The following is a 14,842-nucleotide window of genomic DNA, read 5'->3' on the forward strand; positions in this document are numbered from 1 at the left end:
CTCCCCCACTCCCCCACCCCACCTCCCCCCACACCCCACCCCCCATACACCCACTCCCACAAACACACATCCTTGCCCCACCCTCACACACCCCGGTCCATCCCTAAACACCTTCATCCATTCCCACCCGTCCGTCCCTAAACCCCTTCCCCCCGCCCCCTCCCCTGCCCCCGTCCCTCTGTCCCTGGCATGGCCCAACTGCCCAGCACCACCAGACCACTCTGGCCCAAACACCATAAGGCAATGGTTCCCACCTGACAATAGCAAGTCGAGGAACATTTTTTTTTTTCCTAAATAGAGAGAGTTTTACTTCGTACGCTGCCGACTACGCCGAATTATGTTTTGCTGGCTGACTGGATACACAGCAAAGCTGAACTCCACATCAAATATAATCAAATCTATCAAGTATATCAAATAATGGAATATATCAAATGCAGTTTCTTATATTGCAATAAAAGCAAATAGCATGCAATATGATAAAAGGAACCAGTAGCAGTTACTGTGAGCGATATGATAAAAGAGCAATAGGAGCGAAGCATCCATTTGTTATCCCAAAGTGTTAACGTGACTAAGGAAAGGAGACATCACCAATTCCCACCCCAACAACACCCAGGCCCACCCTTCGGCTGGGAGCCCCCTTGCAGCCAGTGCCAGGAGTCTCTCGGGAACTGGGAAATTCCCCTGGAGAAGGTACCAGGAAGGAATTCTCTCGCTGCTTCCCACCGTGCATGGTAGCCATGTGAGGCACAGCACAAGAGTTCTGCTCCCTGCTTTCTCTGGTGAGGAAATTGACACAGCACATTTACACCCATACAGAACCAAAAAACATGGCTTGGGAAAGTGCAGGGCTGCTCCCCTGGAGAGGGTTCCAGGAAGGAATTCTCTTGCTGCTTCTCACCCTGCCCTGGCAGCCGTGTCAGGCACAGCAGAAAAGTTCTGCTCCCTGCTTTCTGTGGTGAGAACATTGACCTCTTTTCATTGGCAATAATGCATAGCCCAAAAAAGTCACCTTGGCAAAGTGCAGCAGTGCTCCCTGGAGAAGGTGGCAGGAAGGAATTCTCTGGCTGCTTCTCACCCTGCCCTGGTAGCCGTGTGAGGCACAGCACAAATGTTCTGCTCCCTGCTTTCTGTGGTGAGCAAAATTAACCCTTAAGTGTTGCAGTCGTTAAGAGCCCAAAAAAAGTCACTTTGGGAAAGTACAGCACTCCTCCCATAAAGAAGGTACCAGGAAAAAATTCTCTTGCTGTTCTCACCCTGCCCTGGCAGCCATGTCAGGCACAGCACTAAAGTTCTGCTCCCTGCTTTCTGTGGTGAGAAAATTGACCCATCATGGTTGCACTCATAGAAAGACAAAAAAACACACCTTGGGAAAGTGCAGCACTGCTCCCCTGAAAAAAGTGCCAGGAAGGAATTCTCTTGCTACTTCTCACCCTGCCCCAGCAGCCATGTGAGGCACAGAACAAAAGTTCTGCTCCCTGCTTCCTGTGGTGAGAAAATGGACCTCTCACATTTGCGGTCACGCAGAGCCAAAAAAACCCCTCACTGTGGGTAAGTGCAGCAGTGCTCCCCTGGAGAAGGTGCCAGGCAGGAACTCTCTTGCTGGTTCTCACTCTGTCCTTGCAGCCATGTGAGGCACAGCACAAATGTTCTGCTCCCTAGTATCTGTGTTCTGAAAATTAACCCCTCACATTTGCAATCGTATAGAGCCAAAAAAACCCTCACCTTGACAAGTGCAGCACTGCTCCCCTGGAGAAGGTTCCAGGAAGAAACTCTCTTGCTGTTTCTCACCATGCCCTGGCCGCCATGTGAGGCACAGCACAAAAGTGCTGCTCCCTGCTTTCTAAAGTTGGCAAAATTGACCGTTTATAGTTCTACTCATGTAGAGACAGGACTTTCTTACTCAAAAGCAAACCCCAAAAAGCCACGTAGCCTTGGGAAACCCCTTGTCCTTCCGTGTGGCTGGTGACTTCCCATGGCTCTTCCGCAAGGCAGGAGAAACAACCATGAATTTGGAAGCCCACGTAAATTCAAGTACACTTAGTCCTCTGACAGTCACTGCTTATGGGCCAGCAGTCCTCTCACCCCTCCACAGATCTGCCTCTTAGTCCTCTAGCAGTCATCCTCCATGGAGGGACCACAAGTCCTCCATACCTACCTACCAACTCACCAGAAATGAGTCAGACCACACCAGAAGTGACACTGCCTGACCTGCAGGAGATATATTAGACCAGTAACGATGGTTTCAAGACAGAAAAAACACCACCATCCACCAGCACAGCAGAAAAACAACCAGAAGAAACTTTGTACACAAACCAATGGCCCCCATCCAAACCCTGCAAAGGCCAAAAAGCTGAGAAAAGGCACTCTCCACAAAAAAAAAACCACACACACAGAACACAAGATCACACTACCATTACCCCAGGAACCCAGGTCAGCAAACCCACATTCTGTCCATAACAATAACATGCTTTAACACTTTACTCGCTTAACCAGTGGCATACCATAACCTTGTAATCCTGAGAGACATCCCTGCGCTGCTCCACACGTCACCAAAAGCAGGGGCTGAGGAAGGCTGCTTTGGGGCCCGTCGAGGGAACCAGCTCCCCTGGGCTGCTCTGCGGCCACCGGCTGCCGTTGCTGTCGCGCGGGTCTCAGTGCTGCTCTGCAGTCGGCCGTCACCTCCCCGCGGGACACTCTCCAGCCAGCACACGTCTGCACTGGCTCTCCCTGGGGACAAAGATCACAAGCGAGGGATGGGCTTGGCTTTGCCCCCAGTCCCAGGCTGCCACCAGAGAGACCTGCCACCCCCGCCCCAGCTGTGCGATGTGGGCACCACGTACAGCTGCAGATGTGGGTCAGGGCAGCTGTGGGCAGGGGGCAAGCCCCGTGGCGGTGCCCCCGGCACTGGCAGCAGGCAGAGCTGGGGAGAGCGAGGGGCAGCCCAGGGCAGCCGGCAGCCGGCGGCGGGGCCCGTCAGGGTGCAGCACCCTCAGCAATGCCCGGCTCCGTGCGCCTCGGCCCCGGGGCTGCAGCGCAGGGCTGGCCCCAGCTGGGGCTGGGCTGGGAACAGGCAGGCAGGGCCCCTGGCAGCCCCGGCACGCACCTGCTCCCTGCATGGGGCAGCCTGCTCCTCTGCAATCGACCCCGTGGCATCCAGAGAAGAGCCCTGCCCTGGGCCTGAGCCATCGCTGCAGGCAGGAGGCCTTCCTCGGCGTCCGTCCCTCAAACCCCTCCCTCCGGCCCCCACGGTCCGTCCCTAAAACACTTCCCCTCGCCCCCAGCCCCTGCGAGCGGGGAATCCGCCTCCCCAGCTGTGAGCCCGGGCAGCGCAAGCCCCCCCAGGGCTCACCCTGCCACCCATGTGGTTCCTGGAAGAAACACCATCCCACCATGCCCGCAGGCAAACCGCTATCCCTATGGACACAATGGGGGCAGCCGGCACGGGGGTTGGGGGTGGGGGGGGTGTCACTCTCGGGGCTATCCTAGTGAGCAACACTCAGAGAGGCCAAAAACTGGGGTGCAGGGTTGATGCCGGCATTACAGCCGGCTGCAAGCGAAAGGCACTCAATGGGCATGGGCGCTGCTGGGAGGGAAAGCGCCACGTCGGGACGGTCGGGAATCTCGGCTGGCTGGGAGGGAGCTCCATCGAGCGCTCAGAGTCGAGGCTTGAGATCCTTGCAGCCACGGAGGTTTTTGCACGGAGAGCTGCGCTAAGCAAGGCCCGTTTATCACTTTGGCTGCAACACGAGGGTGCTGCACCCCTGCATGGTGCTTCCCCTGAGCCGACAGAGAACTTTCTCTCCTGGGCTTTGTTCCCTCTGGGACAGCGGCTGTGAGCGAGGCAGGGCTGTCAGATATGCACAGCAGGGGTCGAGGGGCTCAGAACGGATAAACCCCCCGGCCTGCGCCCGGCCCTGCCCCTCTCTTACAGCCGCCATGGCAGTTCCCCTGCAGCTGAATAGAACCATCAACGCTCTGTCTTCAGTGGGGTTTCTTGTACATAGAAAAAGGGGACAGCACAAAGCGTGAAGCAAAGCCAAGAAGGTGGCACCTGCTTTTAAAAAAGAATACATTCAGTACATCACAAAAAATTGCGGTGGAACTCACTCTTCCAATTGGGTTAGGCAGGAGGAAAATGGATTTGGAAAGCAAATAAGAATCGCTCACTTCAAGCTATAAGGTGGCTACTAAACACAGACTCTCCCGTGCATGTCCTGCTCATTAGTTCCGTGCTTTGGAAGTGCCTGCGGTTTCCGTGAAGCACCCTCTCCGGGTTACTCTTCCAAAGGGGTTCCGGGGACATCTGCATAGGGAAGCTGCCTGAAGCAATCACCGTTTGTTATCCTGTCAGGTTTCAGCCAGGGCAGATAGCCTGTGCATGCAGGGACTACAAACTGCAGGCATCGCAACTTGTGGACCCCAAGAAAAAGGGGGTACACGATATGAATTTACGGTACAAGGCTGTCACTGAAGCAAGCCATGTGAAGTGGAATATAGTACTTCTAGCAACAGTGAAATAGTGTACATTAAAAGAGTATTCATCTATATACAAAAAAGTCACGAAAACTTATTTTCAGGACATTTCTCAAGATCTTGAGAAATAGACCTCTGTTTACTGGTAAGGGAAGAAGAAGTAAGAAACTAAAAAGTGTCCATCCCAATACACACACCACCACCACAAACACCACCACCCGCCCCCAAATTACCTCAGGTGAACCGCGGCCTTTTGAAAAAGGGCCAGCATCTAAAGCGTATGTAGTGACCTGGAACAACGTTGCTGCATATTTGGGATCCAGATGATACAGGGCAGCGTGAGGATTGCTAACATGGACAGAACAGCGGGACTTACTTTGCCTCTTTATCTCGGTAGCTAGGCAAATAGCTAAGGATCGAGGCTCTTGTGGCGAGGTGTCTGCTTACCCTTGAGCAAACAGTACTTCAGTAAGTGCAAAACCAAACCTGCAACATTGGGAACGGCAGTTTCCTGCTGACACGCAATTTTTTCCAAAAGGCAGGTGTCTGCTTCCTATCCGGGGCCATCTTTGTGCACGCTAAAAATAGTTCATGCACTTAGTGCAGTGTTCAGAGTTTTGAGGGATGGACAGCAGTGTCTGGATACACCTGGGCTTCTTGACCTTCCTGAATTTTTTCAGCGGTTGATCTCGAAAAGCTTTTCTTCTCTCCTTTTCTCTTCTGGTGTGCTTTCAGCCTCTTCTCCAGAGACCTGTTTTCCCTTTCTGTTTCTTTGCTTTTCATTTTCCTGAAACGAAAGACCCTGCAAACCTTGATATTCCACAGTGTTATTAGAGAGGTAAAACCACGATCAACTGGAATCAGTTCTCATTTTAAACAAAGGGAGCTCATTTTACCTTCTTTCCTCTGAAAGGCTCATCAGCTGTTCCGGGTCTACCGAGGAGTCTGCTGTGCTCTCGGGGGTGGTTGGAGGCAAAGGTACAAGTGCCTGAACCGGAAAGGTTGAAGTTGACAGGTGGCAAGACACCTGGAGTAGTAAGCTACCGTTTTCCAAATTGCTACCTTAGCTCCTCAAATAAGATCCCTTTGGTTGCTTTGCATTATCCACATTTTGCACGGTCGCAAGATAGGCTTCAGGAGCTCTGATGAATTGGGACGATGGGCTGCCCCTTCTTGCGGGCTGGGGCACCACAAACTGGAGGGGCCTTGGAGGGTAGGACAGACCCTTGCCAGCTTCGTTCTGCTGGGCTTTCTTCTGCCTTCCTGGGACACGGTTCTGCTGTTATCCCTTGGGCAGCATTATCCCATTCTGGGGCGTGAGCCTTTTATTTTTAAATCTGCGATTTTGTATTTGACTTCTTGTAGGTATTTAGATTGATTAAGCACATTCCCAATGCATCTGAGAAACAACCTTTCTGGTTTTTCTTCTCTATCATTAGAGGGTGGGAAAAGTCAAACAGACAAGAGATCTAATGACAGGAGGAGGCACAGCAGCTGCTTGGACCTATCAGAAACTACTGTCATACATGAGAAACGTGTCAGTGTTTCTTGGCCTGACATCCCTCTACTATTTCTGATTTCACCACCATACCTGCCCCTGCTTCTTTGTAGAGGATGAGCAGAGAGGGTGCTGTGTGCAAGAAGTCTTTTGCCTGGGGCTCTGCGTTTGCTTCACCTGCACGGCTCCTTTGATCTTCCAAACGCACCCATGGAACACAAAAGCACGTGCAGCAAAGTGACCTCGTGGAAGTGGACAACACCTAAACCAAAATCCACCAGCAGCACAATAAGGAATTGGACCAGAAGCCCCAGATTTTGAAAACCCTCAGCCCCTCCTCATACCTGTGCACCTGTCCACAGGTGCTGGCACCTCCTCGGCTGATGGAGGGGAGGGGCCGGCCACCTCCTCCCCAAAGATGTCCCCGCAGTTTTCAATCACAAACTGCACCAGCACGTTCCCCTGCACACATCAAAGCCTTGGCCTCAGCCTACGAGTTTTCTCCCTTTGAGCCTCCCAGTTCTCCCTGCCATCCCCCTGGGGAGGGAGGGAGGGAGGGAGCGAGCAGCTGTGTGTTGCACAGCTGGCGGCCCCGCTTGAACCACAGCAGCCTATGAGCAACAGTTAGCTGGTTGATGGTGAGAGTGCTCATCCTTCGTCCTCCATCAGGGTGCGGGCATCTCCCGTATCACACTGGGACGCACAAAAGCCTCAGCAGTCCGGCTGCTGTTGGAGCTGCTGGAAAAGCTATTTGGGCGAGCCGACGTATTTGTAGTGGCCAGCGTGGCAGTTTGCTTTATACCGTTGCCCTGAGCGTGGGCATCTGGAGAAACTGCCCATCAGTCAGTGTGCAGGGATGACGGCCGCAGGGGACAGCGAGCTGCAGGTGATGGTCAGCGGCGGCACCGTGTCTGCCTGCGTGTTGTCCCGGCTCTGAGCTAATGGCGCTGCTCCCCAGTGGAGCATCCATCGAGCCTGAGCACAGGCTGTTGTCTTAGCCAGAATCCGAGCAGGAGCTGAGGGGACAGTGACACCTCCAGAGGTGCCATCCGGCCCCCACCTCCCTGTGTGACTGTGCTGTGAGTCATAAAGCTCAGCCGTGATGCCCACTGGCAAGGAGTCTGGGCCAAGGGATGATCCCAAAGTCCTCCCCTAGGACGCACCACCAAACAATATCTGCTCAGTCCCCAATTATCACATGGCAGACGTAGTCAGAAGAGAGGAAAGATCATTTTATTGAGGACAGCAGCTGCGGGCTGGGGGGGTGGCGGCTACCCAGGAGCCCCAGGGCTTCAGGCAGGAAAACAGCACCTGCAACAATAAGAGCCAGGAAGCACTGCTAAAGCCACAAAGCCAGGACGAGGCGTGACTTGGTTGCCCTTGCTTTGGGGGACGCTTTACAAAGTGCCTTGCCTCAGCACTCCCGCCCAAAGGACTGGTTCTCTTCATTTACTCCAGCATCCTGAGCAGACAATAAAAGCCTTACACAAGCAGCCTGCCACAGCAAGAAAGGATCTTCCTGACTTGCCGTTCGGTTCTCAAATGTTACGTTACTGCCTGTGGAACAGGGTTTAATAGGCTGTATTCCCAAGGCCTCTGACTCCCCTTTACTGACCTGGGGCCCCGCGTTCGTGCTTGTCCCAAATGATATTCGTTCTAGTGTTTGGTCCACAGTTCCCCGTTCTGATATCTAATAGTGCATTCCACCACTTCATACGTCGACTTTTCAATCGCTTCGTCCGTCTCTGGCCGGCCCCCTCGCGGGGAACACGGAAACGCAGATCGGGACCCCCCACTCACTTCACAGTTGAACTGTGTCTCTCACACACATCACACTTGCCGGGCAGCCCTCAGCCACACAGGCAGCATGTTACATACAACTCTAGGAATGCTGACAGTTTGCGTTAGCACACAAAGTACGTGTTTCAATGAACAATTGCCAAAAACCAAGTTCTAATTTTTTCTGGCCCTAAGCAGGGCCCTAAGCAGGGGCCCCTCTGCTCTGTTGCCCCTTCTTCCCCCAGTTTCTTACTGGAACTAGTAACTCCAGCTCATCAGTTCCTTCACCATGGCTTCAATCTGTTCCTGAGCCACATGCACATCTTCTGTAGGCCCTTCCAAAGTGATGTTATCCTCTCCTCCAGTGAATTTGATGCGAACCTTGAGGTGAAAGACAATGAATCTCTTAAGAATTTGCCAAGATCCAAGCCAGGCCAATGCTCTTGGTCAGGCCTACACCATCGATCCCTGCCACTAAGAGATGCGCCTCTTCCCAAAAAGCCCAAACAAAATCCCCACAATTTCCCAAGTCAGTAACTTAACGATGTCGGCCATATGGCAGTGCCTAGAGCCCAAGGCTCTGGTGCTGTCCCGGTTTCTGCAAGGGCTTTGGAGAAGTTTACTCATCTAGCCTTTATCTAGATACCGTCTAACTCACCAGGGAGAAGCCTTGCTGCACTCAGCATTTCCAGGTATCCTGCTACATCAGTTCTCAAAACAGCACCACATAAAGCTTCCTTGGAAGGGCTCAACCCATGACAATAACATAGGATGAGCAGTGTTTGCAGCAGTAAAAGAGAGGGTTCCCTTGAACAGCAAAGATCTGTGTCATTTCCCCCTGGGTTTACCCACGCTAGAATACACCTCTCTCTCCCGTGACGAGTGATCTGGACTAAACCTTTTTCTACGCCGGGGGTGCTAAGCTAACCAGCTCATCCATACCTTTGGCATCTGCTGAGTTATTTTGGCCAGGTTCTGTCCTTTCTTTCCAATAATGAAACGATGAAGACAAGAGGGGGCAGAGACCGAGGAGACGGCAAAACTGTTGGCCTGAGAGACAGAAAAACAGAGAAGCTGTTTGATGGACAAACTGGAAGAGGCCTTCACAACAATTCAGTTCCAATTCCCATGCTGCACCTCCGGTATTGACTTCTAAGCTGCACCTCTAATGGCCCAAGAGAGAGCACCCCCGCTACACCCGTCAGTGCTCACAAATGTATCTTCATGGGACCTTCAAAGGAGGCCTAGCCCATCTTGTCAGTACCTTTGCATAGACTTCAGTCAATGCTTGCCCCAGTTTTTCAGGCTCGCCTCGCAGTATCAGCGTCTCCGAGCTACTGTCAATGGGTGGGATCTCGACAGAGACTCCAGTCTTCTCCAAGATCTCCTGCAGGGAATTCCCCTTGGGGCCGATGACATACTTGTGCTGGGACTTCTTCACCTCCACTGCAATAGTAGTAGTCTTCTTTTTCTGTAGGGGCAGAGACACTGAGGCGTCAATCACAAGGGGGCGGGGAAGGACAAGAGCGACAGGAAGAGGCACAAGATGCAGTCAGACTCTGCGCCCAGCAAAGAGCAAAGCCAAGCTGAGCACAGTGGCTCGGCAGTACCCTAGCACCCCTTGGGCCCCTGCCTACAGAAAGCCTTGTGCTCAAAAATTCACAGGGGAAGTACAAAACTAGCATGCTGTGTCAAGCTCCCTGGGACACGGCATGGAAGAGACCACACGCACACACAGGCATGTCGTTGTCGTCCCCCCCGTCCCCCCGTTGGACAACAGGGTTCAACTCCCAGCCGTCTCCCAGGCAGTGCCGTGATGCAACACTGTGCAGGCTATAAGCCGATTGTTGAAATCCAGACCGGTACAAATACAGACCTAACCACGAGGACAAACAGCCCAGCAACCCACAACAAGGATATTCACAGCAGCGTTGGCTGTGGGAAATAAACTGGAGTGACATTCGCTCTTCAGCAACTTCTACTTAGGTAGCAACTTTGATACTGTCAGCTGGCCACCACTGCAGACTTCACACTTCTTTCCTTCCTTAGTAGCACCGGTGTGAACAAGAGCCAGGGGAGCTCTTGGTGGCCTGCTAAGTCCCACGATACAGAAAAGCGAGAAATCTGTCACCTCCCGGATAGTATCAGCCCAGCTCCCACTCTGCCGAGTGAGGAAACGGTAGGATTCGGGGTCATGTACTGCAAGGGCTGCTGAGCCAGATGCAACAGAGGGATGCACAAAAGTAGAACAAGAAGGGAAGAGTGCCTAGGAGCAGGTGCCAGGGGAAGGTGGGAAGCTTTATGGACCATCCGTACCTTCTCCTCATAGATCTTCTTAACTCGAGCCACAGCCCGGGCTAGCTGCTCCTTTTCTCCGGTGAAGACTATCTCGGTCTTGTTGACACTGGGTGGAGGAATGTGGATGCGCGTCCCTGTGTCCTGCATGAGCTCCCTCACCAGCTTGTTGTAAGGGCCAGCAATGAAAGGGTGGTACACTTTCTCCACGTCCAGCCGCTCCACGGCACGCTTACCCTGGAAGAGCCCACAACAGACCTTGGTGGGAACTGCCCTCTATATTACAGTCTCTGCCAGGCACAGCTAAGTTCCCAGGGGTGTCCTGCCTGACACTCTGGCCCAAGCAACCTTCTCAGTTTGCGGGCTTGTAGATCTCCACCTCTTTCAATCTACAAATACGGTTGCTGCTGCTGCTCCTTGTTTACGATATTCACCCCTGTGATCTCCTGCCTTATCTCAGCTGGCACCTAAGACGCGTCGCTTCAACTATCAAATGCTTGTTTTGGCTTCAGAGATGGACAAAACGCAGCACAAGAAGTTTCAGGACCTGGCAGCGGTGCTCACACAGCCAGCGAGTGGCACAGCATACGTCTCCGTTCAGGCGAACGTTAGCCACTGACTGTAGCCACGGTGGCTGCAAACTCCGACTACACCACGGGGAAGCAAAATGGCTGAGCAGCCAATGCCATGAGAGAGATCACAGTACTGAGGTACCTGCTCAGCGGAGATAAGCAGGATCTCGTGCCGGGCCTTCTCAATCCCTTCTTTAGTGCCGCTGATCTTGATCTGGTTGCTGGGGTCATCTGGGCGGGGGACCTGCATTTTGGTTGCAGTTTTGAGCTTCAGGTCCTGCAGCTTCTCACCCTTCTTTCCAATGACAAAACGGTGGTGCTCCTTGGGGATGGCAACTGTTGCTGAAGCCTGCAGCAGAAGAACCAAGCATCTGTGAGAAGCCTTGCCTGCACTGGCAGATCCACAGGAACAGAGCCAGGGACAGCAAGGTAGACGCTGCTCAGTGGTACTGCTCCTCAGAGCAAACACAACGCCTTCCCAGCACACTCTGTCTGAGGGCTGACACTGTACCAGTTGATCTACAGCGCCTCCGTGCCAGGAGTATAGACCCCACCGTTCCCTCAAAACCCTTCTGTTTGCACAGGAGCGGTACCCTGAATTAGCAAAGGCCTTCCGACACAGACGAGGAGGTGCCTCTCCTCCAGTGTAAGACACCAGACAACAACTGAGATGACAGCGCACAGCTGGAGTTTATCTGAACTCTGACACCTGCTGCCAAGGCTACAGAGAACAAGACATACAGTATGACTCCTAGGAAAGAGAAATTCAACACCAGAAACCTACTGCAGGAGGCAGGCAGCTAGCAGATGCTCACCGCTACTTAAGTGCTAAGGTGTCTTCAAGTGTAGCACGTGCTGCTCCTGGGACTGCTTCTAGAAGGCCCCACATGCAAAAGGGGTCCTTCTCAATCTACCATTAAAGGGCTGGTCTATACAAGGGCTTCCTGACTTCTTCCCTTCTCACTGAGTTTGTACAGGTCTGGTAGCTGATGACTGCTATCGTGCTCCTGGTCCCTGGGATTAGGTAACCACTAACAGCAATCAGACAATGAACATTCAAGCTATAATGGAAAAATAAAAGATGAAGAAAAGATCACTCGGTGTGACTTTTCAGCTCTGTGTTCCTGTCCTGAAGCCAGCCAAGCCTAAGAGAAGCTGGAATACAGACACACCTTCCAGACCTGGGGCCAGGGCAGTAGGAGGTATATTTGGGAACAGTGGCTCACGGATCTATGGCGGCACGACCTGAACTGATTTTTCAGATGCACATTGTGGATGTAGGGTTTCGTTCCTTTCTCTTTCCTCTGGCAGGGTATGACACAGGGGCTGAACAGCACTAAGCAGACATGGTATTAACATCGCATTACCTACCTTTGGCATTATACTTTAAAACACACTGCAACACCTGGCTGCGATACATCCTAACAAGAGCTACCACCTTGACTATGAGCTCGAGAACCTTAAGGTAAGAGATCAAAACCTAGAGGACTGAAGCAACCGAAACAACAGGGTTGTGGCTCCTTACCAGTGTGCCTTGAGCTACACAAGGCAGAACCCTGACCCAAAGCTTTTGGCTTTTGGCAGGACTTCCTTTTCTCTACTTTTCTTTCTCCCAGCCTTCCACGTTCTCCTCTGAAGGGCTTCAGGAAAAGCACAGTCCCGTTCTCACACACTACTAGCTTTGCCCTCCTACTCCTCCTACACACTACTACTCCTGCACCCCCTCCAGCACCAGCACCTCAGCACAAAGTCACTGGTTGCAACTCAAATGTTCCGGAGATCGCAGACTCCACGCTTCATGCAACACCACGGCCTGTAATTACCTTGGAACCCTATTTTAAGCCTCATTCCTATTCCAAATTGCCAATTGGGTGCTTTGAAAACGTATGGCAAAGCTGAATTAGTCATGTAACAACACACCTCTTTGGCTTACAAGCACATGGGCCCAAGGGTCTCAAAGCATTTGCGAGTCTTGGGGAAGAGCAAAGATGAAGGCAGAAACAGTTAGATGCCCTCACCTGAGTCTGCAGTCGAGCGACAATCTGCTGCTGAGCCTTCGTGACTGCTTCCGGCTTGCCAGAGACCACGATCGAAAGGCCCTGGTCCTTTGCGAGAGACAGCTCCAGGTGAGCTCCCGTCTTCTGCATGATGTCAAGGCAGATCTTGGCCTGCTTGCTTTCTCCCAACTGATCCATGTCCTTGTACTTCCTCTCCTCCAGTGGCACATGGAACACCTGCTCAGCCACGGGACAGACACAAGCAGGGCACAGCAAGGTGTCAGTGTGCTTTTGATTGTCAGTGCCTCCCTCTGCAATCCTCCCTTCAGGCCTGTTCCAGCTGACTGTGCAACAGGGATGCAGAGCTTTGTCTGGGCAGTTTTCAACACATCCCTCCCCCTCCAGAGCCGTCCTAGCATTCAGCCGCAGTCTTCCTTGTGCCCCAGGGCAAAGGACAGCAAAGAGGCAGTTACTCTGGCACACTAAGGGATTTCATACTCCAGGGAAAGCTTCGCTTCACCTACTTTTTGGAGGGATGAAAAGGAGGGAGATAAGACACCCACTCCCACCAACCTGAGTGATGACAGAAGCCTTTATTGGCCGGATTTTGCTCCAGGGCCCAGCAGGTTCCCGGGCAGCTTCCAAACATGGTGCTTTCTCAGGGAGCGCAGGGAAGGCTTCCTCGTAGGTGGGAGGATCCTTCTCTTCTTCCGAGTTTAAAGCTGTTACTGGGGTGAAGCAAACAAGGCCAATGAGATGCTCTCCCCACAGAAACGCCCCCATTCATAGGCAGTGCAACTCTATTGAGGCATCATCAAAGAGGGACAACAAAGGACTTGTGCACTACTGTTCACCCTGCTACAGTTATGCTTGTGGAGAGCAGCCGAGTCTGGAGCTCAGCTGAGCTCAGCACAGCACAGACTGCAGTAGGTGCCGCTATGGATGCAGGAAGCAACCGTGCAAGTGAATGGTGGCAGCAAACACAGCACATTATCGCCAGCTTTGTTGAGAGGAGCTTCATCAGGGGACAACAGGCCAAGCAGAAAGAAATCAAAGGGACACAGCAAGGCTGTAGGTCAGAAGGGGACAGGACAGACACATGCCCAGGAAGAAGGCAGAGAGAAGCAGAAGCACTCTAGTTGGGGCAGAGTCCAGGGAAAGCCTGTAGCTTATGTTCGACTCAGCTGGGCACTGGTCTGTGCCAAGCGGGCCAGCTCGCAGCTGGAGAATGGGTGCCGAGACCCATCAGTGAGTCAGCCAATACGGTTATACTGACTTTCCCCAGCACCTGGCTGAGCAGAGGAGGAAGTGACAATCCAGCACACTGATCCCACGAGGCTCTCTTGCAGCCCAATGACCCCTGCTTGCACATGCCCTGCCCCACGGCTGACAGCGTTGCTAGCCAGAGCTCTGTGAAGATCTGAGGCTTGCCTCCGCCTGGCCCGGCACTGTGCAGCACCACCGATGTGCTCCTGTTGGTGGAAAGCCAGAGTCTGGCAGGCCGCCAGCCTAGGAATGGCGAACGCCGTGCCTGGACACTTAGGGGGAGCCGGAGGCATGGAGCGAGCTTGGCTAACAGCAAGGAACCTTGCCTGCGCAGTCTCCATTTAGAGGCACATCACAGGAACTCAGCTGTGTCTTCTCACCTTTCACCTGCTGCTGCGTCAAGCCACTGCGGTGTTTGGCAAAGCTCTCCTGGCTCAAAACTGCCACCGAGCTCATCGTCGACTTCCCACGCACACACACAATCCGGGTATGCCACTGGAAGAGACAGAGGAGGCAACACTGTTACCAGCACCACTCAAGATGCACACAAGTCACTCCAGGAAGGCAAATGACGTGTTTCCTGAGCACTTTTCCAGCCGGCCTCTTGAGAAGCGCCTACAGGGCCAGTCTGCTGCCCTGTTCTCTTGCTGAACCACACAGAAACTCAGGGGGGATTTTTCCTGATAGCACAGTGGGCATCAAAACCAGAGCTCCTCGTTAGGAAGGCAGAGGATGTGCAACCTAAGAAGCCTCCTGGAAAGGGGGACACCCCAAGTTGGCTTTACCTCTAGTAGGCCCGCAGCTAAGCCTGTGCTGGGCACGAGGCCGAGGGGCCTGCCGCCATCGTGGTCAAGAAGAGATGTGTGTGACCTCCCAACATACGGGTGGTCCCTCCCCTGTGTGCCCTTTGTCAGCCGGTTGCCAGGGGAACAGCCCGACTCGTTCCCATAGCAACCGACCAA

General features: G+C 53.1%; 1 protein-coding gene across 1 annotated transcript; it reads right to left on the bottom strand.

Annotated features, from left to right (window-relative positions):
- Positions 1 to 8,957: 8,957 nt before the first annotated feature.
- Positions 8,958 to 14,336, bottom strand: LOC121080231 (vigilin-like). The gene is made up of 6 exons (XM_040578086.1): positions 14,261 to 14,336; positions 13,188 to 13,342; positions 12,636 to 12,851; positions 10,760 to 10,966; positions 10,067 to 10,282; positions 8,958 to 9,221 (listed from the first exon to the last, which is right to left on the bottom strand). Exons 1-6 carry the CDS (start codon positions 14,334 to 14,336, stop codon positions 8,973 to 8,975), a joined length of 1,119 nt encoding a protein of 372 aa, XP_040434020.1. The 3' UTR covers positions 8,958 to 8,972.
- Between the last annotated feature and the right edge of the window lie 506 nt (positions 14,337 to 14,842).

The sequence above is a fragment of the Falco naumanni genome, chromosome 23 (assembly GCF_017639655.2).
Source record: "Falco naumanni isolate bFalNau1 chromosome 23, bFalNau1.pat, whole genome shotgun sequence".
Lineage (NCBI taxonomy): Eukaryota > Metazoa > Chordata > Aves > Falconiformes > Falconidae > Falco > Falco naumanni.

Coding starts and splice junctions, on each gene's coding strand:
- LOC121080231 (XM_040578086.1), bottom strand. CDS start 14,336: ATGAGCTCGGTGGCAGTTTTGAGCCAGGAGAGCTTTGCCAAACACCGC. Junction 10,283..10,759: donor TGCTTATCTCCGCTGAGCAG/GTACCTCAGTAC, acceptor GGGCTCTTCCAG/GGTAAGCGTGCCGTGGAGCG. Junction 9,222..10,066: donor AGAAGATCTATGAGGAGAAG/GTACGGATGGTC, acceptor CTGCCCCTACAG/AAAAAGAAGACTACTACTAT.